This window comes from Mustelus asterias, chromosome 9 (assembly GCF_964213995.1).
Source record: "Mustelus asterias chromosome 9, sMusAst1.hap1.1, whole genome shotgun sequence".
NCBI classification, from domain to species: Eukaryota; Metazoa; Chordata; class Chondrichthyes; order Carcharhiniformes; family Triakidae; genus Mustelus; species Mustelus asterias.
Window position 1 is genome coordinate 110,352,065 of NC_135809.1, and position 27,352 is coordinate 110,379,416.

The 27,352-nt window shown below is 45.1% G+C and overlaps 1 protein-coding gene across 2 annotated transcripts in view; it reads right to left on the reverse strand.

Moving 5' to 3' along the window:
- Positions 1-1,624: 1,624 nt before the first annotated feature.
- Positions 1,625-27,352, reverse strand: part of LOC144499189 (D(4) dopamine receptor-like) — a 48,602-nt gene continuing 22,874 nt past the window's right edge. For both annotated transcript variants that reach the window (XM_078221291.1, XM_078221290.1), the window contains 2 exons: positions 19,870-20,444; positions 1,625-1,827 (listed from right to left, as the gene is read on the reverse strand). In XM_078221291.1, coding sequence (XP_078077417.1) covers positions 1,625-1,827; positions 19,870-20,444 — 778 coding nt within the window. The remainder of the gene's footprint in view (positions 1,828-19,869; positions 20,445-27,352) is intronic.

A 27,352-nucleotide genomic window follows, 5' to 3' on the forward strand; every position in this document is an offset into this window, starting at 1 on the left:
CATGGCTGTCAGTCATATCAACACTGGTGAGAATGAGGGTTGGTCAGTCATATCAACACTCGTGAAGAACAGTCAGTTATGTTGCACTGGAGGGATGGTCAGTCATATTGCAGTGTAGTGAGGGGCAGTCAGTCACGCCACACTATAGTAGGTGCAGTCAGTCATATCACATTGTCGTGAAGGATTGTCAGTCATATCACACTGTAGTAGGGGCAATTATATCACATTGTAGTGAGGTACTTTCAGTCATATTGCACTGTAGTGAAGGACAGTCAGTCATATTGCACTGTAGTGAGGTACTTTCAGTCATATAGCACTTTACTGAAGGGCAGTCGGTTATATTGCAGTGTAGTGAGGGACAGACAATCAGTTATATTGTACTGTAGTGAGGTACAGTCAGTCATATCACACTAGTGAAGGACGGTCAGTCATATCACACCATAACAGGGGACAATTATATCACATTGTAGTGAGGGATGGTCAGTCTTATTGCACTATTGTGAAGGGTGGTCAGTCAATATCACACTGTAGTGAGGGAAGTCAGTCATGTCACACTATAGTGGGTGACCCACAATCATGCCACATTGTATTGAAATAGTTTAATTGTTGAGCTGTGTAAAAAGATTTTTGCATTGTGTGGTGAACTCCAGACACTGTGAAAGGTTTTTGCTGAATTACCACTCAGCTGTTAACTGCCATGTCTTGATTTCATGGTGTATATTCCAAGCAACTGAGCGACCATATCAGTCATGAAACACCGTGACAACCATCAGGCCTTTTGAATAAGCTGCGACTCAGTGGGTAGCTCGTCTGTGTCCAAGTCAGAAGGTCATAGATTCAAGACTCACTCCAAAAATCTGAGCCCCTAATCCAGGCTGAAACTCCCAGTGTAGTATTGAGGGAGCACGGCATTGTCAGAGGGGCAATACTGAGGGAGCACCGCACTGTCGGAATGCTAGTACTGAGGGAGTGCTGCACTGTCAAAGGGGCAGTAATGAGGGAGTGCTTCACTATTGAAGGGGCATTGCTGAGGAAGCGCTGCACTATTGAAGGGGCGGTACTGAGGGAGCATTGCACTGTCAAGGGTGCTGTCTTTCAGATGAGACAATAAACTGAGACGCATTCTGCCTTTCTAAATGGATGTCAAAGATCTCATAGTTACTATCTGAAGAAGAGTCAATACTTATTCCTCAAACATCAACATTAAAAACAGACTACCTGCTCATTGCAGGAGCTTGCTGTGTGCAAATTGGCTGCCTCTTTTCCCACATTCTATCAGTGATGAAACTTCAAAAGCGCTTGCGTAGCTCTGAAGTGCTTCGGTGCACGCTGAAGTTGTAAGAGGTTCTCCATCGGTGCACATTTTTGTAAATTATCACATTTTTTAAAAACAGCATATTCCTTTTAGTTTGTTGCATGGACTGTATCCAGGTGCTGATTATCACGGCTCATTGGGATGCTTGGACTGATTCATTTCCCTCCAATAATCTCCAAATGTTGAAATCCCCGACATTTATGGTTAGCAAAAGGTAAGAGAACGTCACAGCAGGAAACTGAACTTCAGTCACCTGTACAAAATGAGGAGACACCACTATATATCATTTCAATGTTTCAGAATTTCATGTCAGCAACAGGGGTGCATAACCTTCCTGAAGAAGTTCCTGAATTCCATGTTGAAGATGGTGTAGATGATGGGATTGACAGCACTATTGACATATCCGAGCCACGTTACGATGCTGAGGAGATGAGGTGAGATGTGGCAGGACTCACAAGTTGCTCTTGTTATGTGAACCACAAAAAACGGAGTCCAACAAAAGAGAAAAGCACCTGAAATGAGAAGGAGAACAATTGAAAGCTTGGAAATGCTGGCAAATCATCCATGCCATTTGCTGACAGTAAATTGAGACACGATTTACAAAGACAGGAACATCAGATTAGGGAATGACCATTATCCCTGCTTAGAAATTAAGTGTTCATTGTGTGCTTTCTTTCTCATTATCACACATGGCCCATTGTTGTGTCATCTGCAAATTCTTTAATCATACCTCCCTACATCAAAGTCTAACTCTTTCATGTGAAAAAGAAGGGATCCAGTACAGAGCGCTGTGGAACCCCACTGGAAACAGCCTTTCACATCATTATTACACTTTCCTTCCTATCACTGAGCCAATTTTGGATCCAACTTGTCCTTGGATCCCATGAGCTTCTAATTTTCTGACTAGTCTGACAAGTGACCTTGTCAAAAGCCTTGCAAGTATCCATATAGACTGCATCAAACACACTACCCTCAACAATCTTCATTGTTAATTCCTCAAATATGAATCAGACACAACATTATCTAAACAAATCCATGCTGACTGGTGGCACCGTGGTTAGCACTGCTGCCTCACAGCACCAGGGACCAGGGTTCAATTCCGGCCTCCGGTTACTGTGTGGAGTTTGCACGTTCTCCTCGTGTCTGCGTGCGTGGGTTTCCTCCAGATGTTCCGGTTTCCTCCCACACTCCAAAGATGTGCGGGTTAGGTTGATCAGCCATGCTAAATTACCCTTTAGTGTTAGTGGGACGAGCAAGGTAAATATGTGGGGTTACAGGGATAGGGCCTGGGTGGAATTGATCGCCTTCTGCACTGTAGGGAGTCTATGATTCTATGACTATCCTTGATTAAACTGTCTTCCTTTAAATCATGACTTGTACCAGTACTGAGGTTTGATTGGTTGGCCTGTAATTACTCTATCTATCCCTTTCTAAACAATGGTACAATGTTCGCAGTTTTCGAGTCCTTTGGCACCATACCCATGTGAAAACCGTGTAAGCCAGGAATGGTGAGCTGTTCCTTTTTATTTTTGGCTGTTTGATATTCTAAAATGTGTAATCTCATGTAATCCAGTGAACTGGGACAAAAACATATTCAATTACTGAAAGTTTATCAGAATCCAGCTTGAAAATTCATATACTTTTATTTTTCATTTTGTAAATGAAATGGGGTGGCACAGTGGTTAGCACTGCTGCCTCACAGCACCAGGGACCCCGGTTCGATTCCCGGCTTGGGTCACTTTCTGTGTAGAGTTTGCACGTTCTACCCGTGTCTGCGTGGGTTTCCTCCGGGTGCTCTGGTTTCCTCCCACAGTCTGAAAGACGTGCTGGTTAGGTGCATTGGCCCTGCTAAATTCTCCCTCAGTGTACCCGAACAGGCGCTGGACTGTGGTGACCAGGGGATTTTCACAGTAACTTCATTGCAATGTTAATGTAAGCCTTATTTGTGACTAATAAATTAACTTTAACTTTAAAATTGACAAAGATAAATTGCATAAATAGGAATACATAGAATGGTAGAATCGCACCACAGAGGAAAGACATTTGGAGCTATCCAATTAATTACACTATGACTCTATTCTGTCCTCATAGACTAATCATTTTTCTGTGCAAGTCCTTGTCCAGTTCCCTTTTGAAAATCATCTCCCCAACTTGCTCAGAATTTAACCTTTCTCAGTTTTGATCAACATTCGCACCAGAAACATTAACTCTCTTTCTCTCTCCACAGCTGTTACCAGTCCTGCTGAGTTTTTCTCACTTACCATTTCAAAGTAGAGGTGTTTTGTTCGGGTAAGCAAGGCCAAAATGTTTCCAGTGGCAGGATGGTCTGTACACAGTACACAGATTAAAGGTGATTGACAAAAGAACCATGAAGAGGTCCTGATTAGCAACATTTGACTTCATTTTCTGATTGCAGCTAGGGAGGAGAACGGAACAAAACGGAGAGGACGGAATGCTCTCACCTCCCTTATCAGATTTTGTGAGGTCCAGAAAACTCAGCTTAAAATGGAGATTAAATATAAATATGAGCCTTATTGTAACATTTATTTAAAGAACCAACCCCTGGGAGGGGGTCTGACTGTCCATCCCTCCCCCAATCCTGAGGGGTGGGGGAAGCCCAGCACAGGGAGAGATTGGTAGTGGGTCCCAATGTCCGTAGGAGGGGGTGGGGGAGTGACAGGAGATCTCCCCAGTACACTGGGAGATCAGTGCACTTGCGCAAAGGTGCCCCTCGAGCACAGCAGCCGGCTTCCCGGCGAGAGTAGGCTCCACTTACTCCGCCTACTGGCAAGAATCGCATCCTGGCACTTCTTTTTGACTAAGTGCCATAGATTGCATTTTCAACTCGCCAAAAAAATGAGTCTGAAACTCCTGTTTTCTTGCTCGCTCAGCACTTAGAATATTTTTGGAATGATTGCCCCCTCACATTTTTAAGTTCCACTTGACCCAGCCTCCCATTTTGGGGGTTAAAATCATTTCCAATAAGCCTGTGTTTGTGAGATTTAAGCTAATTTTACAAATCACTTTTCAGGGGACAATAATAGATTCAACTCTAAAATGGGAATGCCTCAATATGACTTTTCTCTGAATTACAGTCATTGAACCTTACAGTACAGTCAGTTAGCTCAGTTGGCTATAGACGGCTGGTGATGCAGAGTGACACCAATAGCATGGGTTCAATTCCCCTACCAACTGAGATTATCTATGAGCCTTCTCAACTTTGCCCCTCTCCTGAGGTGTGATGACCCTCAGGTTAAAACACTACCAGTCAGCTCTTTCTCTCAAAGGGGAGAGCAACCTATGGTCCTCTAGGAATATGGCGACTTTCACTTTTATAGTCATTGTAAAATCTCTGTTCCTGCACCCTCTTCAACATTGTGCCATTTAATATATATTCTCTCTCCTTGTTATTCCTTCCAAAATGTATCACTTCAATATAACATTTCACTTGTCATGTACGTATCCATTTCAGCAGTCCGTCTATGTCCTCCTGAGATCTGACACTATCCTCCTCATTGTTTCCTACATTTCTAAGTTTTGTGTCATCTTTGAAAGTAAGCCCTGTATACCCAAAGCCCAGATTATCAATACATATCAAAGAGAAGTGGTCTCAATACTGATCCCTGGGGAACACCCCTATATACTTCCCTCCAATCTGAAAAAGAACCATCACCACTAGTCTCTACTTTCTGTCCCTGAGCCAATTGGGTATCCATGCTGCCTCTGTCCATTTGATCCCATAAACTTTAGTTTTGCTAACACATCTACCACGTGGTACTTTGAAAATCCATATGCACATCAATAAGACCACCGTCATGAACCCTCTCAAAGAGAAAACTTATCAAGGATTCAGTCAAGTTAATCAGGTGCAATGGGCGGGATTTTACGGCCTTGCTTGGGCAAGACCGGAAATTCCCACCCGAGGTCAACAGAGATTTCTGTTGTCGGACCCTCACCCGCTCCGATTCCGTGGTGGGTGAGGTGGTAGAGTTCCGGCCAATTAGTCTTTATGGACTGCAATTTATTAACCCTATGACCTTTTACCCACAATCAGCGCTTAGCTATCAAAATGGGTTTAAAGTTTATTTATTAGTGTCACAAGTAAGTCTTACATTAACACTGCAATGAAACCACTGTGAAATTCCCCTCGTCGCCACACTCCGGTGCCCGTACAGGTCAATGCACCTAACCAGCATGTCTTTCAGACTGTGGGAGGAAACCGGAGCACCCGGAGGAAACCCACGCAGACACGGGGAGAACGTGCAGACTCCACACAGACAGTGACCCAAGCCGGGAATCAAACCCGGCTAACCACTGTGCCACCATGCTGCCCACATACTATTCCAAAATATCCTTGCTCTCCCTACTTTAGTGGTCAAGAGCCTGGAGTACCTGAGTAACTCATGAAGGATTGGACAGTAAAGTGAAGTTGAGGTGAAGATCAGCCATGATTTTATTGAATGGTGGAGCAGACTTGAGAATCTGACTGTGGCAAGTTGATCTAACACCAAATCTGAGCTGAGATTTTATCTAATGTTGGAGAGTTGATGAAAGCAAAGTTCCTTCAGATAATTAATTATACTCAACTGTGCAGAGGTTGGCATTTACCAATATGTCACTATTTTTAAACCAATATTAATGGAGTGATTTATTGGTGGAGTGAAATGTCCATAGATTAGGAGCTATTACAGAGCATGAGGAAGGATTGAGACAAAACTGTAGGGATTACTGAACAAATAATACTGCAGGAGAGGTTTTAAAACGACATTTATAAAATCAAGTGTACAAGTAGAAAATCTACTGTAATGCAAGGGGCATTAAGTCATTTGTTACCTAGTTACAAAACTAGTTTTGCATGAACTGTTAAATATACAAAATATCATGGAGAGTGGGACATGTTTCCAGCTCTGTTTCCTGTGTTGGAATCCCAGTCTCAGACACTGATTGTGGGAGAAACAATATTAGGCTTTTGGTTTCAGCAACTGCAGCTTGGATCTGTAAAGGGTAGAACATGCCTGATTAACCTGAATTTTTTGAAGAGATGACTAAAGTAGTGGACAGGGGAATGTCTACAATGTTATTCTTATGGACCTCCAGAAAGCGTTAGATAAAATCCCTCATAAGGGAGAATGAGCTAAAATTGAATCTCGTTTGAGATTCATTTGAAGACAAATTATTCACCTGGTTAGGAAATTGGCTGAGTGGCAGGAAACACGGGCCGGAATTTTACCGGCACACCCGTCCTGATTCCAGGGGCGGGCGAGGCTCGGAGAACAGCATTCTCCGTTGGCCTCGGGTGGGATCGTACAGACCTTGGACGAACGTGTCGGTAAAATTCCGCCCTGAGTAAGGATTATGACAGGCAGAGTGAGACTATAGTGTGTCCTGAAAGGATCTACACTGGGGCCTCAACAACTCACTGCATTTTTGACAACTTAGATGATGGAAAAGAAAGCCATCTATTTTAGCTTACCAATGACACAAAGATAGGTGGCATTGTAAGCAGTGAAGATGGAAGCAAAAAATTGCAGTGAGAGATATTGATAGAATCACTGAAATGAGAAATGGATTTGAAGGCAGATAAATGCGAGGTCAGCCCCTTTGGACCTAAAAAAGATAGAATAGACTACTTTTTAAATGGTGGAAAGCTAGAAATAGTGGAGGTTCAAAGAGTCTTGGGCATCCAGGTACATATAGATCATTAAAAGTTAGACTTCAAGACTGGAATACAAAGGGATAGAAGTTATGCTTCAGTTATATAAATCCCTGGTTAGACCACACCAGGAGCACTGTTAGCAGTTCTGGACATCACATATCAGGGAAGGTGTGCAGTGTAGATTTACTAGAATGGCATCTGGACTCCGAGGGATAAATTACAAAGAGAGATTACACATTCAAATTCCAGCCTTGGGTGTTTTGTGGAGTTTGCACATTCTCCCAGTGTCTGCATAGGTTTCCTCCGAGTGCTCCAGTTTCCTCCCACAGTCCAAAGATGTGCGGGTTAGGTTGATTGGTAAATTGCCCCTTAGTGTCAGGGGGATTAGCAGGGTAAATACTTGAGGTTATGTGGATAGAGCCTGGGTGGGATTGTGGTTGGTGCAGGCTCGATGGATAGAATGGCTTCCTTTTCTGCACTGTAGAGATTCTATGATTTAGAGGGTTGTATTTCCTGGAATTTAGAAGGTTATGGGGTGATTTGATCAAAGTTTTCAAGATGTTAAGGGGAACTGCTAGAGTAGGTAGAGAGCACTGCAGTAGTTGCAGAATCTAGGACAGGGAACATAGAGACATACACCAATATCTTGCTGCTGTTCACACCGACGGGATCTTACAGTCCTGCCAACGGCGCACCTCGCTGCAGGTTTCCTGGCAGAGAGAGGTGCGTTTAACAGTAAACCCTGTTGAGAACAATGGGACCATAAAATCCCACTGCCAGCAAATGCGAGCTGCCTCCCACCTCTGTGAAACACGCTGCAGAGGGGAGGAAAATCCCATCCATAGACTCATCACAGCACAGAAGGAGACCATTCAGTCCACTGAGTTCATGCCAGCTCTCTGAGAAGCAATCCAGTCAGCCCCATTCACCCACTCTATCTCCGTAGCCCTGCAAGTTAATTTCCCTCAAGTGCCCATCCAATTTCCTTTTCAAATCATTGATCACCTCTGTAACCAACACCCTGGAGATATCAAGTTCCAGGCACATAGTCTAACAATTAGAAAAAGTAAAGTATATCTATTAGTGTCACAAGTAGGCTTACATTAACGCTACAATGAAGTTACTGTGAAATTCCCCTAGTTGCCACATTCCAGCGCCTGTTCGGGTCAATGCACCTGACCAGCACGTCTTTCATACTGTGGGAGGAAACCAGAGCATCCGGAGGAAACCCACGCAGATATAGGGAGAACGTGCAAACTCCACATAGGCCGGGAACTGAACCCGGGTCCCTGGTGCTGTGAGGCAGCAGTGCTAACCACTGTGCCACCATGCCACCAGAGCTTTCAGGGTTGAAATTAGGAAATGCTTTCACAGACAAAGGGTGGCTGGAGTTTGGAAGTCTCTAATGCAAATGGAAATTGGTGCTAGATCAGTTGTTAAATTAAAACGGTGATCGATAGATTTTTGTTATCCAATGCTACTAAAGGATATCGGGCAAAGTGGGTATTTGGAGATAAGGAGCAGACCAGCCGTCATCTCATTGAATGGTAGAACAGGTCTGAGAGATTGAATGGCCTCCCTTTTTTCCTGTGTTGCTATGTTGACCCACTGACCGTATACCTCATTTATAAAACAGTTCACGTTACTACAGAATTTCACGGGCAAATGAACCGAAGCAAATCAGAGAAATAAGTGTGGGAGGAGTGATCAGAATATAATACAGTTTGAGGTAATAATTCAGAATTAGAGGCAATGCAATAACCAAAGTAACGAATTAGGGAAAAATAGCCAACTCGATGTTAATGTGATGAAGTGAGAGGAGGTGAACCATAGCAAAATATTTTCAAACAATAAGAATATTTTTTTTTATTATTCATTCGTGGGACATGGGCATCGCTGGCTGGCCAGCATTTATTGCCCATCCCTATTTGCCCATGAGTAGGTGGTGGTGAGCTGCCTTCTTGAAACTTTACAGTCCAAGTGCTGTGGGTTGGTCCACAATGCCATTCGGGAGGGAATTCCAGGATTTTGACCCAGCAACTGCGAAGGAACGGCGATATATTTCCCAAGTCAGGATGGTGAGTGGCTTGGAGGGGAACTTGCAGGTGATGGTGTTCCCATTTATCTGCTGCCCTTGTCCTTCTAGATAGAAGTGGTTGTGGGTTTGGAAGCTGCTGTCCAAGGATCTTTGGTGAATTGCTGCAGTGCATCTTGTAGATAGTACACACTGCTGCTACTGAGCGCCAGTAGTGGAGGGAGTGAATGTGGTGCCAATCAAGCGGGCTGCTTTGTCCTGGATGGTGACAAGCTTCTTGTGTGTTGTTGGAGCTGCATCCATCCAGGCAAGTGGGGAATATTCCATCACACTCCTGACTTGTGCCTTGTAGATGGCGGATAGGCTTTGGGGAGTCAGGAGGTGAGTTACTCGCTGGAGTATTCCTAGCCTCTGACCTGTTCTTGTAGCCACTGTGTTTATGTGGTGAGTCCAGTTGAGTTTCTGGTCAATGGTAATCCCAAGGATATTGACAGTGGGGGATTCAGTGATGGTTACACCATTGAATGTCAAGAGACAGTGGTTAGAGTGTCTCTCATTGGTGATGGTCATTGCCTGGCATTTGTGTGGTGCGAATGTTACTTGCCACTTGTCAGCCCAAGCCTGGATATTGTCCAGATCTTGTTGCATTTGAACATGGATTGCTTCAGCAACTGAGGAGTCGCAAATGGTGTTGAACATTGTGCAATCATCGGCAAACATCCCTGACCTTTTGACGGAGGGAAGGTCATTGATGAAGCAGCTGAAGATTGTTGGGCCTAGGACACTACCCTGAGGGACTCCTCTGCAAAGATGTCCTGGAGCTGAAATGACTAACTCTCCACAACCACACCCATCTTCCTATGAATCAGGTATGACTCCAACCAGTGGAGAGTTTTCCCCCCTGATACCCATTGATTCCAGTTTCGCTAGGGCTCCTTGATGCCACACTCAGTCGAATGTGGCCTTGATGTCAAGGACTGTCACTCTCACCTCGCCTCTGGAATTCAGTTCTTTTGCCCATGTTTGAACCAAGGCTGTAATGAGGTCAGGAGCTGAGTGACCATGGCGAAACCCAAACTGGGCGTCACTGAGCAAGTTATTGCTGAGCAGGTGCTGCTTGATAGCACTGTTGATGACCCTTCCATCACTTTGCTGATGATCGAGAGTAGACTGATTGGGTGGTAATTGGCCGGGTTGGATTTGTCCTGCTTTCTGTGCACAGGACCTACCTGGGCAATTTTCCACATTGTTGGATACATGCCAGTGTTGTAATTATACTGGAAGAGCCTTGGCTAGGGGAGCAGCAAGTTCTGGAGCATAAGTCATCAGCACTATTGCCAGAATGTTATCAGGGCCCATTGCCTTTGCGGTATCCAGTGCCACCTACCGGTTTTAAAAGGACAAATCAACAGAGTTCAAGAAAAATATCTGAACGAACTAGCCAAGAGTAAGACACCCATCTCTAAACAAACTTCCTTTAATATCCTGCCTAGTAAAGTCTTACTGTCCTGTTATAGAATCATAGAATCATAGAAACCCTACAGTGCAGAAGGAGGCCATTCGGCCCATCGAGTCTGCACCGACCACAATCCCACCCAGGCCCTAACCCCACATATTTTACCCGCTAATCCCTCTAACCTACGCATCTCAGGACTTTAAGGGACAATTTTTAACCCGGCCAATCAACCTAACCCGCACATCTTTGGACTGTGGGAGGAAACCGGAGCACCCGGAGGAAACCCACGCAGACACGAGGAAAATGTGCAAACTCCACACAGACAGTGACCCGAGCCGGGAATCGAACCCAGGACCCTGGAGCTGTGAAGCAGCAGTGCTAACCACTGTGCTACCGTGCCGCCCCTCACTCTATCCATTAATCTCCCACCCAATCTGATCCTTCTCCCCCCTCACTGCCCGTACACTTTAATATCCCACTCACTGTCATTCCGTTCTCTCTTTTAGTTCCCTTTAATATCCCACTGATTCCACTCTCTCACTGGCCCTGAAGCCAATCCAGATTCCCAATCAAAATGTTGTGCTTTTTTGTGGTGGCCCATTTCCACACACCAGGATACCACAAACAGGTGAGAAAATGATCAGATAATCAGATAGAGGTACAGGAGCATCGTTGCTACATTACTGGACTACTGGATGCCTTGACGAAAGATTGAGAGACATGAGTTCAAATCCCATTGGCTAACTGGGGAATTTAAAATCAGTCAATTGAAAAAAAAGGTAGCATCACAATGGTGACCATGAATCCTTAGATTATTATAAAAACCCATCTGGTTTACTACTGTCCTTACCTGGCCTGGCCCACAGGTGACTCCAGACCGACAGCAATGTGGTTGACTCTGCACTGACTGTTGAACTGGTCTGCCATTCAACTGTATTCAAGAAGGCGGCCTATCACTTTCCCAAGGGTAATTTAGGTAGGGCAATAGTTTCTGGTTTTACCAGCAACATGTACACACAGTGACTGAATAAAAAGAACTGGTTTTAGATGTTTCAGGAGCAGCATGGTGGCACAGTGGTTAGCACAGCTGCCTCACAGCACCAGGGACTTGGGTTCAATTCCCGGCTTGGGTCACTGTGCGGAGTCTGCACGTTCTCCCTGCATCTGCGTGGGTTTCCTCCCACATCCAAAGATGTGCAGGTTAGGTGGATTGGCCATGCTAAATTGTTCCTTAGTGTCCCAAGATGTGTAGGTTAGGGGGATTAGTGGGGTAACTATGTGAGGTTACGGGGATAGGGCAAGGATCTGGGCATGGGTAAGATGCTCTGTCGAATAGTCGGTGCAGACTCGATGGGCCAAACAACCTCCTTCTGCACTGTAGGGATTCTGTGTTGGTTGAGGAAATCAATATTGGTATTTATTCCCTGGTACCTGGGAGAACACCACAGCTCTATTTTGAAATAGTGTAATGGGAACTTTTATATTCACCAGGGTAGGGGGAACAGAGCCGTCATTTGCTATCTCACCCCAAAGGTAACACATCAAACAGTGCGGGGTTCCTTCAGCACTGACCTTTTAGCAGTACAGTCCTCCCTCATTACTTGCCCATCCACAGTCTGATGACACTCCTTCATTACTGCCCTTCAGACTGTGCAGCACTCCCTCAGAAGAGTCCCTCCAACAATGCAATACTCCTTCAATACTAGCCCTCTGTAATAAGTCCTCAGGAGCAGAAGTCCCTTCACCAAAAATCCCATTATTTACAAGTCTGATAACAGCACACAGAGTGCTTTCAGTTTGCAGTCTACACTCAGAGTCCCAGAGGAACTGACACTCCTGGTTAAATACAAAGCAAGAGGCTCCCTGATTGGCCCATCAATTTGGCCCTTAATCAGGGAATTCATATTGTAACAGGCCCATCTCAATTGCCTAATTAAAGTCATTACACCCTCCAACAATATACTCCTCCTTCGACAGTACATCTCTCCTTCAGTACTGATTCTCCAACAGTGCAGGGCTCCCACAGTACCATCTTTCTGACATCAGCCTGAATTTCTAAGCTCAAGCCCTGGTGTGGGACTGGAACAAAGAACAATACAGCACAGGAACAGGCCCTTCGGCCCTCCAAGCCCGCGCCGCTCCCTGGTCCAAACTAGACCATTCTTTTGTATCCCTCCATTCCCACTCCGTTCATGTGGCTATCTAGATAAGTCTTAAGCGTTCCCAGTGTGTCTGCCTCCACCACCTTGCCCGGCAGCACATTCCAGGCCCCCAGCACCCTCTGTGTAAAATACCTCCTTCTGATATCCGTGTTAAACCTCCCCCCCTCACCTTGAACCTATGGAAGCTGGGATTTGTGACTCAAGACAGGTGTGCTACTTGGTGAGCCATAGCCACAACCTCAATCTTACATTTATCAATAAAATGAAGTTGTTCAGATAATGTGTGGCATGAGTCTAGAGGGAGGTTGTGGAACCGGAGGGATCAGGTCCACATTTCACAAAGTGATTCCCACTTTGCAAGTGGCTCTGGTTTAACCCCACTTAGAGTCTGGGTCGAGTTCTGAGAGAGACTATGGCAGTGGAGGAGTGTGCAGTGAGCGACTGAGTGACCAAACTGAGAGCTGAGGATTGGGAATAAACAATGCATTATAAGGAGAGGCTGCAGAAACTGAAGAAGGAATAATTATATAGAAAATCTCAAGGACAGAACAAAAATAAATATCAAGATGTTTCATGGTCACAATTTCCACAAAAGTTAAAGTTAATTTATTAGTCATAAGTAAGGCTTACATTAATACTGCAATGAAGTGATATTCCCCCAGTCGCCAAAGTCCGGCACCTGTTCGGGTCAATGCACCTAACCAGCACACCTTTGGAGTGTAGGAGGAAACCAGAGCACCTGAAGGAAACCCATGCAGACACGGGGAGAATGTGCAAACTCCACACAGACAGTGACCCAAGCCGGGAATCGAACCCGGGTCCCTGGTGCTGTGAAACAGCAGTGCTAACCACTGTGTCAGTAGAGGATAGAGTTTGAAAGGTAGCGAGTGAAGATGTAAATTGAACTCAGAGGCTGGGGAGTGCTTAGAATGGAAGGTCCATAGTAAGGAGGAGGGCTGAGTGTTTCAGCAAATTCAGGAGATGTGGATGAACATCTAGAGAGACTTTTTAGCAGGTGTGATGTGATAGTTCCTGGGTACCAGGACATGAGCATTTTTTCATTTAAACACTTCCTTGTGTCACTGTAAAAAGCAAGCCATCAGTGTGGCTGTAATTTTCATTAACCTGCCATATCCCTCCTTTTCATATTCATTGTCGGATGTGGGTGTTGCTGGCAAGGCCAGAGTTTATTGTCTATCCCTAATCGCCCTTGAGAAGGTAATAGTGAGCAAACTTCTTGACCCGCTGTAATCCACAGTACTGTTAGGGAAGGAGTTGCAGTTTTTGACCCAATGACAATGAAGGAACGGTGATATAGTTCCAAGTCAGGATGTGATTTGAATAAAACTTGGAGCTACCATTGACCAGAAACTCAACTGGACTTACCACATAAACACAATGACTACAAGAGCAGGTCAGAGGCTAGGAATACTGCGATGAGTAACTCATCGCCTATCTACCATCTACAAGGCACAAGTCGGGAGTGTGATGGAATACCCTCCACTTGCCTGGATGGGTGCAGCTCCAACAACACTCAAGAAGCTTCATTCTATCCAGGACAAAGCAGCCCGCTTGATTGGCAACAAACATCCACTCCCTCCACCACCGATGCTCATTGGCAGCAGTGTGTACTATCTACAAGGTGCACTGCAACAGTTCACCAAAGATCCTTAGACAGCACCTTCCAAATCCACGACCATTTCCATCTAGAAGGACAAGGGCAGCAGATAAATGGGAACACCACCACCTGCACGTTCCTCTCCAAGTCACCCACTATCACGACTTGGAAATATACCACCGCTCCTTCACAGTCGCTGGGTCAAAATCCTGGAATTCCCTCCCTAACGCCATTGTGGGTCAACCCACAGCACGTGGACTGCAGCGATTCCAGAAGGCGGCTCACCACCACCTTCTCAAGGGCAACTAGGGATGGGCAATAAATGCTGGCCAGCCAGCGACGCCCATGTCCCATGAATGAAAAAATAATGTGATGCTTGTGAAATACTATTGATAATTTAAGTTGATAATCTATTGGGTAGATTTCCATATCTAGTGCTGGGCATTAATCTAGCTAAGTGACATCCTATCTATAAATTAATAGTTATGAAAGGTGCCATTTCACCCAAGTGTGAATTTCCCCAGAGTGGCTCCTGTCCTACTGCCAAATCTTTGGCATAAATTTGTTGGGAAACTATTTACATGTCAGAGTGGGAGAGCCCTCGAGAGACCTCACCCCAGTTGTGCATTTGTCATCATAACTTAAATCTAATACAACACTGCACTGCTGTCAAACTGATCATTTGTAATAACAGGGAAAAAAATCTGCTCTCCTGTCCCTCTCATCTTCTCAAGGTATTTGTTGGTCTCTGGGGATCAGTCTCTGAAAGAATCACAGTTCAACAAACATTCAACAAATAATTTAATTGTTCACAGCTCCTCACCTTCACAGAGAATTCATTATTTAAGAAGGGTTACTGAGGACTTGATCTTAATTCAGTCCTACAGGATAGAAATAAGCTGCAATGTCCTTTGAAAGGTAAATATGGAATAATGTGGGATGTTCGGGAATTCTAGCCTCATAAACCACATAATGTCCTATTTTTCCCCTTAAAACTCTGCCTATATTACTAATTTAAATGCCTTCCAAAATGATTAAACCACCATTCTGCTTCAAATGACCACTTTCAATCGTTAATAGCCTTGCACTTAGAAAGCTCTTTAATGAGATTTCCCCAGCTCAGCCTAATGCAGCCTGGTATCTTGAGAAGGATCATCTCATGTGACAGAGTAAGGAACAGGCATGTGATTAACCGTTGGGTACTCATGGGAAGTTGCTGATTAGTCTGATTTGATTGGCATCCAGCAACACGGGTCAGTCCTTTTTGTCTCATTTCGTGTGGGGCGGTACGGTGGCACGGTGGTGAGCATTGCTAGCTCACAGCACCAGGAACCTGGGTTCAATTCCAGCCTCGAGTGACTATCTATATGGAGTTTGCACGTTCTTCCCGTGTCTGCGTGGGTTTCCTCCGGGTGCTCTGGTTTCCTCTCACAGTCCAAAGATGTGTGGGTTAGTTTGATTGGCCATGCTAAATCGCCCCTCAGTGTCAGGGGGATTAGTAGGGTAAATAAGTGGGGTTACGAGGATAGAGCTTGGGTGGCATTGTTGTCAGTGCAGGCTCGATGGGCTGAATGGCCTCCTTCTGCATTGTAGGGATTCTATGATTCTATTAAACAGCCAATCTCAGCCACTCTGCTTTGTGAAGAGGCTGAATTTTGAACAACCACTTCCCTGATTTGGAATAAGAGCCTTTTCCCAGTTGCCCTTTCTTATCTCCCGATGCGACAGATGAAACCAGCGACCTCAATCACAGTGAGAACGCATCAACCGATGTTTGCAGATTCTACAAGGGAGGATTGGCTGGGTGGTATAGTTTTGTTTCACCTTTTTTGACCTTTGAGGAAGATCAAAGAACGGAGGAGCAAAAATAAATTTACACCCACAGTAAACTGTAGAAATCAGTGTCCAGATTTGACCGTGAGCTAAGTTTCCAAATGCACTTCCTCTCCGTCACTGAGACCCACATATTTCCACCTCCATAACATCGCCCATCTTGCATGTCTCAGCTCATCATCCTGCTGAAACTCTCATGCCTTCATTACTCTTTAGACTCAGATATTCCAATGCATGAATGGCTGGTCTCCAACATTCTAGTCTCTGTAAACTTGAGGTCACCCAAACCTCTGCGAGCTGTGTCCTAACTCGCACCAAGCCCCTTTCACCCTTTTCACCCATTGACCGGTATTGGCTCTTGGTTATGCATCACCTCGATTTTGAAAATTCTTATCCTTTTTTTAAAATCCCTCATGGTCTCGCCCCTCCCTATCTCTGTAACCTCCTTCAGCCCTACGAGCCTCCAAGATCTCTGTGCTCCTCCAATTCTAACCTCATGCCCATTCCCAATTTCAGTTGCTCCACCATTGGCAGCCATTCATTCAATTGCCTGGGCTCCAAGAACTGGGATTCCCATCCCAAACCTTTCTCTCTCCTTCAAGATGTTCAAGTTTTTGAATACTTTCCCCAATAACTCCTTCCTGGTTCAGTAGCAAATACTGCTTTGATAACACTCCTGAAACTTCAAGGGACTGTTTCTTAAAGGCATTAAAGGCACTATCAAAATGCAAGCTGCTGTTGTTGTTGTGATCTATATTTTTATGATCTGTTTTGCGGGCAGGGGGGGTGTTGGTTCCATGAGGTGGTGAATCTGACACTGGCTGCCAGATCCCCTGGGATTCCTTTCCCAATAGATTTACGATTGGGAAATTCCACCACAAGTGAGAGTTGTGAGGGATGGGGTTATGTTTGTCATTGGGCACAACTCAGCAGTTGTTTTTTATTTGTCCATGAGATGTGAAGTGTTGACAGAATTGTGAGAGACGGTGAAGACAGTGCTGCCCCGAGGAGGTAAAGGGTGGGGAATTTGGTGGTGGCAGATATCATTCAGTAAATATTAAAAATGTGACGGCCAATTTCCACACAGCAAGATCCACAAACAGCCCTGACCAGATAATCTGCTTCAGTGATGTTGGTGGTGAATAAATATTGGCCCCTGGATCTTGGGAAGAACTCGCCCTGCTCTTTTTCAAATACTAGCTGTGGAACATTTTACAACTGCCTGAAACATCTCATCCAAAAGATGACACTTCCAACAGAGCAATGCCATCGCAATGCTCCCCTTTTGACAGTGTAGAACTCCCTCAGTATTGTCCCTAATGGTGAGGTGCTCTCTCATAGAAACCATAGAAACACGACAGTACAGAAAGAGGCCATTCGGCCCATCAAGTCTGCACCGACCACAATCCCACCCAGGCCAAACCCCCATACCCCTATATATTTACCCACTGATCCCTCTAACCTACACATCTCAGGACACTAAGGGCAATTTTTAGCATGGCCTATCAACCTAACCCGCACATCTTTGGACTGTGGGAGGAAACCGGAGCACCCGGAGGAAACCCATGCAGACACGAGGAGAATGCGCAAACTCCACACAGACAGTGACCCAAGCCGGGAATCGAACCCGGGTCCCTGAAGCTGTGAAGCAGCAGTGCTAACCACTGTGCTACCGTGCCGCCTCTCAGTGCTGTGCCCGGGATTTCAGGGCTACATCAATTCTGAGCTTCCAATTGTGCAGTGCACCATCAGCACTGACCCTTTGACAGTGCAGCCCTCCCTCAGTACTGTTCCACCTGGAGCAAAGCACTTCCTGAGTGTTGAATTTCCAGCACTGCAGCACACCTTCAGTACTGCCCTCCCACTAAGCAGCACTGCCCCTCCAACAATGCAGCATTCCCTCAGTACTGATCTTCCAACAGTTCAGCAGTCCCTTAAAACTGATTCACCCGAACATTATAACATTCAAGGATATGGGGCAAGTGCAGGAAAATGGGATTAGCACGCTTTTAGTGGTAGCTATTGTCGGTGCAGACTCGATGGGCCAAAGGGTTTTTTCTGCGCTGTATGACTCTATGACGCTCAATGCTACCCCATCTAGACAGTGCAGCGTGGCACCTCATGAAATTCAGCCCCTCTGGAACAGGACCTGAACCTGTCATCTGCTTGATACAAAGTCTTTGCAGGTGGGGAGAGGTGGGAGGGAAATCCCTCCTAAATTAACACGCAAGGTCTGAGTCAATGATCCTGAGCAAATACATCTCTCGGTGAACAGCACTCAGTACAGAGACTAGCCTTTTCTGGCTTAATACCCCAAACTGTTAAAGGCTAGCCCTGTGCCCTCAGCATGCTGCTACTGAGTATAGCACACATCCTATCTGCTGGGATTATTGGATCAGATGCAAGATTAGTCTGAACTCTTGAGCATCACCGGCTCCCTGCGTGCAGTGCGTTGACTCTGTTGACTGGGGATTAAACCTGACCTGCCACCTCATCACTTTAAGCTATTCGGTAACAGAAAGAAAATATTAAACTAACTCCTCACCATGTGCCAGAAAGCACGGACGTTTGTCTGCACTGGATGTTTTTATTGGTAAAACATTGACTAAAGATGTCAACGGTAGCTGATATCTTTAACACCTACTGTCTGGAAGTTTATACATAGATTTCATCCAGAAACTGGGTCATCAAATTCACACTAACATATCCAATTATCACCCTGTGTTCATTCAAACAGGCATGTTACTGCATTTGAAAAACGTGTCACTGAGATTCCACTAACTTCTAGAAGCTTGAGAAACCTGGTGAGAATATTCAAATCAGTGTTTCTTTTTATTCATTCGTGGGTCATGGGCGTCGTTGGCTGGCCAGCATTTATTGCCCATCCCTAGTTGCCCGAGGGCTGCTGAGAGTCAACCACATGACTGTGGCTCTGGAGTCACATGTAGGCCAGACCGGGTAAGGACGGCAGATTTCCTTCCCTAAAGGACATTAGTGAACCAAATGGGTTTTTCCGAAAATTGACAATAGTTTTATGGTCATCAGTAGGTCCTAAATTCCAGATACTTTTTACTGAATTCAAATTTCACCTGCCGTAGCGGGATTCGAACCTGGGTCCCCAGAATATTAGCTGAGTAGCTGTTACAAATATTTGATAGAATAGATTAATTAAAGATGCATTTAATAAATTACTGGCTGATCCCCAGCTGGAGTACTATGTCCAATTCTTCATGGGCACCAGACTTTAGGAAGGTTGTCATGGCCTTAAAGAGGTGCAGACTAGATTTTGTAAGGGAAGATAGATTTCAATTAGGTGGACAGACGGAAAATACTATGATTGCTTTAGAGCAGAGAAAGTTAAAGGGAGAGTTAATGGAGGTGTTCCAAACCATGAAAGGCTTTGAGAGAGAAGATAAGGAGAAACTGGCAGGAGAGTCAACAGGGGACACAGATGTAAGGCAATTGCTAAAAGAAGCAAAGGGAAGATTAAGATAAATTTTTAATTTTGTTGCGATGCATCATCTGAAAGGGCAGTGGAAACAGATTCAACAGTAAAATCCAAAAGGAACTTGGGTAAATACTCAAAGGAGAAAATCTCACAGGGTTATGGTCATAGAGCAGGGGATTGTGGGACTAATTGGATAGCTCTATCAAAGAGCTATCATATGCATACATATGATGGGCTGAGTGATCTCCTGTGCTGTAAGATTCTACTTTTAATGCAATACTGGAAGTAGCATTGGAGTGAAAATGAATTGGTGACAGACGCAAAGTCAGACAGGACAGAGACTTACCTACAACAATGGGCAAGACTTTCATTGCTTTGCGCTCTCTCCCATTAATCTTTGCACGCTTCCTCCTGTTGGCTGGGCGTGACTGAACGTACTTGACTTCTGAAAAAGTTACAGTCTGTATGGACCGGTCCACGAACTGTCTCGATAAATCACAATCTGACTTTGGAAAGAGATGCAGTTCTTCACGTTTGACATGTGCCGGACTTCGTTCTATTAGAGGAGGAGGACTCTGCGGCTCTGCGGGGTCCCCGTTAATCTTCCTGAACCCGTGCAAGTTATGTCTTAGCTTGCGTTTCCGTGCTTCCTCCCATCGCTTGAGGCCCCGGAACATTCCACAGTATAAGAGCAGCATAATTGGGCAGGGGAGGAAGAAGGAGCAGACAGAAGAGTAAATTATATAATTGTCATCCTCTAATCGACACACGGTCTGATCCCTGCCGGGAACATTGTTCAGACCAAAGACAATTGGTGAGGCAACAGCAAACGCCAAGATCCAAGTCATGGAGATCAGGACAATCTGCCGGAGATCAACGTGCTTCCTGTTGTAATTCAATGGGATCAACACAGCGATAAACCTGAGAGAGGGGGAGAGAGAAACAGTCCTGTTGAGTGAAGCTGGTAGTACACAGGGTCCTTATTCATGCTCAGAAGGTGTGAAACTGACAGGAATTCGAGTGCTGATATTATCTAAGTGAAACATTCCCCATGTATTAAAACAGGTTAATTAAAATAATGCTATGCTATATGAATGGTATCATCACTGGTGGTGACCATGGGGTGAGGTATATGATGGCAGCCTGATTTCTCAAGGTGAATCTTATTCCCAGGTGTCTTTCTAGCTACAGACATATTGGGATATCAGAGTATTGGGAGTGAATGAGCACAACATTGTACGCATCTGCTACTGAAACTCTCATTCATTTCTTTGTTACCTCTTGACTTGACTTTTCCAACACTTTCCTGGCCGATCTCCCATATTCCACTCACTGTAGACTTCAGCTCATCCAAGCTCCCATCTTTCACCAATCACTCCCAAGCTCACTGACCTACATCGGATCCTGGTCCAGCAGCCATCTGTCACTTGCTCAGAGGTTTTGCTTTCACTGAGCATTGACCTTTAAGGGGAGGCAGTGGCATAGTGGTATTGTCACTGGACTAGTAATTCAAAAACCCAGGGCAAGATCTGGGGACCTGGGTTCAAATCTCACCATGGCAGATGGTGAAATTTGATTCAATAAAAGAACAAAATCTGGAATTAAAAGTCTAACAATAACCATGAAACCATTGTTGTAAAAATCCATCTGGTTTTAGGGAAGGAAATCTGTCATCCTTACCTGGTCTGGCCTGTATGTGACTTCAGACCCAAAGCAATGCAGTTGACTCTTAAATGCCCTCAGAAATGGAGGCCAGTTAGGGATCAGCAATAAATGCTGGCCCAGTCAGCAATGCTCACATTCCATCAGTGAATTCAAAAAAACATTTATTCTCTTATTAACATATTCTGATATTTACCTTTATGCTACTGATAGCATTTTCTCCTGTCATTAACGCCTTTTCTGTTTAGTAATCTATTGAATTCGCTGCTCTCCTCTACATTGGGAAGACTAAAAGCAGACTGGTTGACCGCTTTGTGGAATGCCTTCTCTCAGTCCACAAGAACACCAACCTTCCTGCCATTTGCCATTTTAACTCAGCATCTTACTCTCATGCTTACATGTCTATCCACGGCCAACTGCATAGCGCCAGTGAAGCCCAGTGCAACTGGAACAGCACCTCATCTTCCGATTAGACATGTCACAGCCCTCAGGACTCAACATTGAATTCAATGACTTTAGAAAGTGAACTTTCTCTTCCATCTTTACCCCTTCTTTTTATATATCCAAAATATTTTTATCCCAAAGCAAAATTCCCTTCCCCCACTGGGCCATCTGTCACTTGTTCTTAAGTTTTGCTTTCACTGAGCACTGACCTTTATTCTCACATTCTGATATCTTTATGCAACTACCAGCACCTTCTCCTGTCATTAACGCTTCTTCTGTTTCATAACTTACACATCTTTGTTACAATCTCTTCAAGCTTCCACTGACCTTCTACTCTTCTCCAGCTGCCCCTGTCCCTGTATATCATTCATCACAATTCTATCTCTCTATAGCTCTGATGAGTCATACGGACTCAAAATGTTAACTCCAATTTCTCTCTCCATAGATGCTGCCAGACCTGCTGAGTTATTCCAGCATTGTCTGTTTCTATTCACTGGCCTTACTGCTCTGTGCAAGCTGATGCTAGGAACATGATTTAAATGGATAATAAGCAGCTTGATAAGGGGTTGTTATTACATGTTCTTGCTTTTTAAATAAGCCACGTTGAATACGGATAATGTCCATTGATGTAATATTTTTTTGGTACAGATATTGCAGTTGACAAACTGATATATCTTGCTTCTGTTTTTCTTTTCAAAGGGAAGAGGAATGATTTGATTTTTGAGAATGATAATTACTGAGTATCGCAGCCTCGAAGCCCTTATTTCATACTTCTGTTGGTCGGAGGTAGTTGGGCAAGTTCCATTAGCACATGTTCGACTCTTAACTCTTGTACTGAGTCCTCACTTCAGACAGAGTTTTACTCTGCACTGGGACGGGGCGATTCCTCCAGATAGATCCTGGGATAGGTTATGGCTCCCGTTTTCCCACCCTCATACACTCACAGCACAGAGAGACCCATCCCAACAACATTCACACACACAAACATTAAAGAGGGACGCCACTTGGTACTGTAGTTCCTATCACTCTACTGAAAGGAGACAAGGCCATCAACTGTGTTCTGCCAACATTCTCCCTCAGTTAACACCACCACCAACATATTAACCGATCATTCATTCACTGAGTGTGAGCAATCTGAATTCTAAACGCAGTATGCTTGTCATAAATCTTATTGGGCTGTACAGGAGACATGTTCAGGTGTTACTTAGATGTAACAGCTTTCTTTGGAGTCTGTTTCATAGAATAGAATCCCTACAGTACAGAAGGAGGCCACTCAGCCCATCGAGTCTGCACCGACCTCTGTCCCACCCAAGCACTATTCCTGTAACCCCACATATTTACCCTGCTAATCCCCTGACACTAGGGTCAATTTAGCGTGGCCAATCAACCTAATCCGCACATCTTTGGACTGTGGGAGGAAACCGGAGCACCCGGAGGAAACCCACGTAGACACGAGGAGAATGTGCAAACTCCACACACATTTAGTGACCTGAAGCCGGAAATGAATCCTGGTCCCTGGCGCTGTGAGACAGCAGTGCTAACCACTGTGCCACCATGCTGCCCTGTTCATTGGCTCATACCTATATTTTGAGGGGAGACGGTGGCATGTTGGTAATATCACTGGATTTGGATGCCCAGTGGACATGGGTTCAAAACCCATCATGTCAACGGATGGAATTTTAATTTAATTAAAAAACGGAATTGAAACTATTGCTGTAAAGATCCACCTGGTTCACTAATGCCTTTTAGGGTAGGAAATCTGCCGTCCTTACGGGGTCTGGTTTATGTGTAACTCCAGACCCACAGCAATGTGGTTGACTTATAACTGCCCTGTGAAATGGTTGCACAAGCCACTCACCTCAAGGGCAATTAGAGATGGACAACAATGCTGGCCCAGCCAATGAGGCGCACATGCCTTGAAAGAATAAAAAAACTATTGACATTGTGCACTCAATGTGTTCATATTGAATACACTGGAAATGGTTGTACTGCACTATCTACCTTCCTGTTAGATTTTGCTGTCACTAAGGCTACTGTGAAACTCCTGGATTAATTTGTGCATCCAGAGTTAACAGGCTGGATTCTTTTCGATAGAAAATAATAGCCTGAGGGATGACCTGAGAGAGATCTTAAACATTGTGAAAGGGTTTGATAGAGTAGATGTCGAACAAATATTTCCATTTGTGTCTGGAGACCAGAACTAGTGGCCTAAATGTAAGATAGTCACTATTGCATCCAATTAGAAGAAACCTCTTTTTAAAAAATTCACTTATGGGACATGGGCATCGCTGGCTGGCCAGCATTTATTGCCCATCCCTAGTTGCCTTTGGAGAGCAGTTGAGAGTCAACCACTGTGGCTCTGGAGTCACATGTAGGCCAGACCAGGTAAGGACGGCAGATTTCCTTCCCTAAAGGACATTAGTGAACCAGATGGGTTTTTACAACAATTGACAATGGTTATCAGCACGGGCGGCACAGTGGCAAGTACTGCTGCCTCACAGCTGCCAGGGACCTGGGTTCAGTTCCCGACTTGGGTCACTGTCTGTGTGGAGTTTACATATTGTCCGCATGGGTGTGCTCCGGTTTCCTCCCACGGTCTGAAAGATGTGCTGACTGGGTGCATTGGCCATGCTAAATTCTCCCTCCATGTACCTGAACAGGCACTGGAGTGTGGCGACTGGGGGATTTTCACAGTAACTGCATTGTTAATGAAAGCCTACCTGTGACTAATAAATGAACTTCAAATTCTTAATTCCAGGTATATTTTATTGAATCCAAATTGTACCATCTGCCATGGTGGGATTTGAACCCAGGTCCCCAGAACATTAGCTGGGTTTCTGGATTAATAGTCAAGCGATAATACCACCAGGCCATTGCCTCCCCTTTACCCAGAGAGTGGCGAGAATGTGGACCTCACAGCCACAGGGTGTATCCGAGGTGAGTGGCAGAGATACATTTCACTTCAAGAAACTGTAAATGTGATCAATTTGGATTTTGTCCAGAATTCCTTTTTGCTACTCGATCAGAACATCAGAAACCTGGTGCTTCTATAACACGTCATCTCAAGCCAGATGGTGAAGCATGAAACCAGATACAGATCTTTTATTGTTAGTTGGTTTATTCACAGGGTGCAGCATTTTGCTCCTAACTGCCAACTCAGTATCCCAGCTGACTCTCTTTATACTCTTTTGAATAAAATAAAAAGATCAATAAATTAAACAAAAATGAGAGGGGAGACTGGTGGGGCAATGTAACAAAAACAAAATGTCGAAAGGAAGTTTTAGTTAACTAAACTAAAATATTTTACCTGGGGGTAATGATGCACCCCAACCTCTGAGCTGCCCACCACTTGCAAAAGGCTTGAAGCGTACGAGTGGACACCGCATGCTCCCTCTCCAAGGCCACCCAGTCGATAATGTAACCATTGTAGAGGGACAGACTGTCGGGTCAGACAACCCCTCAAACACCCCCTGGGTGGCACGGAGGCACAGTGGTCAGCACTGCTGCCTCACAGCTCCAACAACCTGGGTTCGATTCCCGGCTTGGGTCACTGTCTGTGTGGAGTTTGCACATTCTCCCCGTGTCCGCGTGGGTTTCCTCCGGGTGCTCCAGTTTCCTCCCACAGTCCAAAGATGTGTGGGTTAGGTTGATTGGCCATGCTGAATTGTCCCTCAGTGTCCCAGGATGTGTAGTTAGGGGGATTAGTGGGGTAATGTGGGGATAGGGCCTGGGATAAGATTGTTGTTGGTGCAGACTCGATAGGCCAAATGGCCTCCTTCTGCACTGTAGGTTTTCTGTGATAATGGCCCAGACTCTCTTTATGTGGGCTCTCGGTCCTTAATCAGTCAATGCCCATCACCTGTGTATTGTTAACAACATAATTCAACCATTAACAGATTCCCCTTTCTTTTTAAACAAAAAATCTATAACATAATTAATTTCAAAACAATCAAAAGAAAAAAAATTGGTTTCCATTTTGTTAATCGCAAGGCGACCATTAGATGCCCATCCCTAAATTTTAAGAGTTAACCACATTGCTGTGGGTTTGCAGTCACATGTAGGTCAGAGCCTAGGTAAGGACTGCAGATTTCCAGACATTATGGACATTAGTTTCATGGTCACCATTAGACTTCTAATACCAGATTTTAAAAATTAAATTCAAATTTCGCTATCTGCTGTGGTGGAACTTGAACCTGGTGGCCTTATGTTGGGTCTCTGGATTATCAGTCCAGTGACAATATCACTGTGCCATCCACATCTCTTACTACTGATCAGAGCACAAGATGTCCCGCTTCTAGGGTCTCCAATAATTTCTTGGGGCAAGCATTCCTCTTTGTAAAACAACCTGATAATCGGTGACTTGTGTTGACCCATTTTCTTTTAGAGATCTCTTTTCTTTCCAATATTTCCTTTAAACCACCAAGGTTCAATCTGTTCTCAGTGACAATCTTTATTAAATGAGCGTTATCCCAAAGAGAACATTTACTCAGAGAGCATTTTATGAGCAAACTTTCTCTCAGAATGTCGCTGTATTGGAGTTTCTTCATACAAACATGCAAATTAGAAGCAGGAATAGGCCACTTGGGCCCTGGATCCATCTCTGCTATTCAATAAAATCATGGCTGATCTGATTGTTACCTCACTCCTGCCTACCCCCAATAACCTTTCACCCCCTTGCTTATCAAGAATTTATCTATCGTTGCCTTACATATAATCAAAGATTTTGTTTCCGCCACCTCTTGAGGAATAAAGTGCCAAGGACTCAGAGAGAAAAAAATATCATGTTCGCTGTTTTCTGCCATGCCCTATTGTCTTGGCAGGTGTCCTCTGGAGGTCCAAGACCTGGAGGGCCCTGGCCTGTTTTTGGGGAGCTGGTATGCGATGGTGTCACCCTCCTCGGTGTGTGGGGCTGGAGATATTTCAGTCACAGGAAGAGGGGAGTGAGATGGACAGAACACTCCCAGAGTCTCCTGGGTGGTAGGCCCCACCCACTCATGCACCGGCTTCCCCTCCTCCCTATGGCTGCTCGAGCTCGAGCCCCTGACTTCCACCTTGGGATAGAGGGGCAGCTAGCCTGAAGGCGTGAAGCCCCGCCATCCTCTGGCTTTGGCACTCCTGGATGCCCACAAATGCGTGAACCATGGAGTTAAAACCCTGCACCATAGGGTTCACTTTATGTACCATAGAGTTCATGCCCTCCGCCAGTACAGGGCACAAGTCTTGCACCAAGGGGCGGGATTTTCTGACTGCACGCGCCCCAAGACCAGAAATTCCCACCTGAGCTCAACGGACCTTTCAATGGTCCGCCAAATTTTCTGTCCCACACGCTACGATTTCCCTAGTGGGCGGAGTGGGAAATTTTCGGCCCAGGTCTCTACCACATCCGCCACCATGTGGTGTTGACCTGCCTACTTTGGAGTGCCGGCACAATCTGCTCCGACAGAAGGTGTTGGGGCTCCTCCATTCGGCCTTTCAACCCGAGGAGTGTAGCTCTTCCGGATGTTCCCAACTTTTCTTTTGGAGCTTCAGCAACTGAGGCATGTCCAGAGGCACGTCACCTGACTGGGGTTCAGCAGAGTCCCGGCCTCCAGCATTCCTCCGAGTGCCGGCTCCTTGGGATGCTCCTGCCTCCGCCTGCTGTGGAGCAAAGCCTCTCTACTACTAAGTCCCACCATGGTTTGTGTGTCTGTGATGGGGGAGGGTGTCAGTGAAAGGTGCGATGC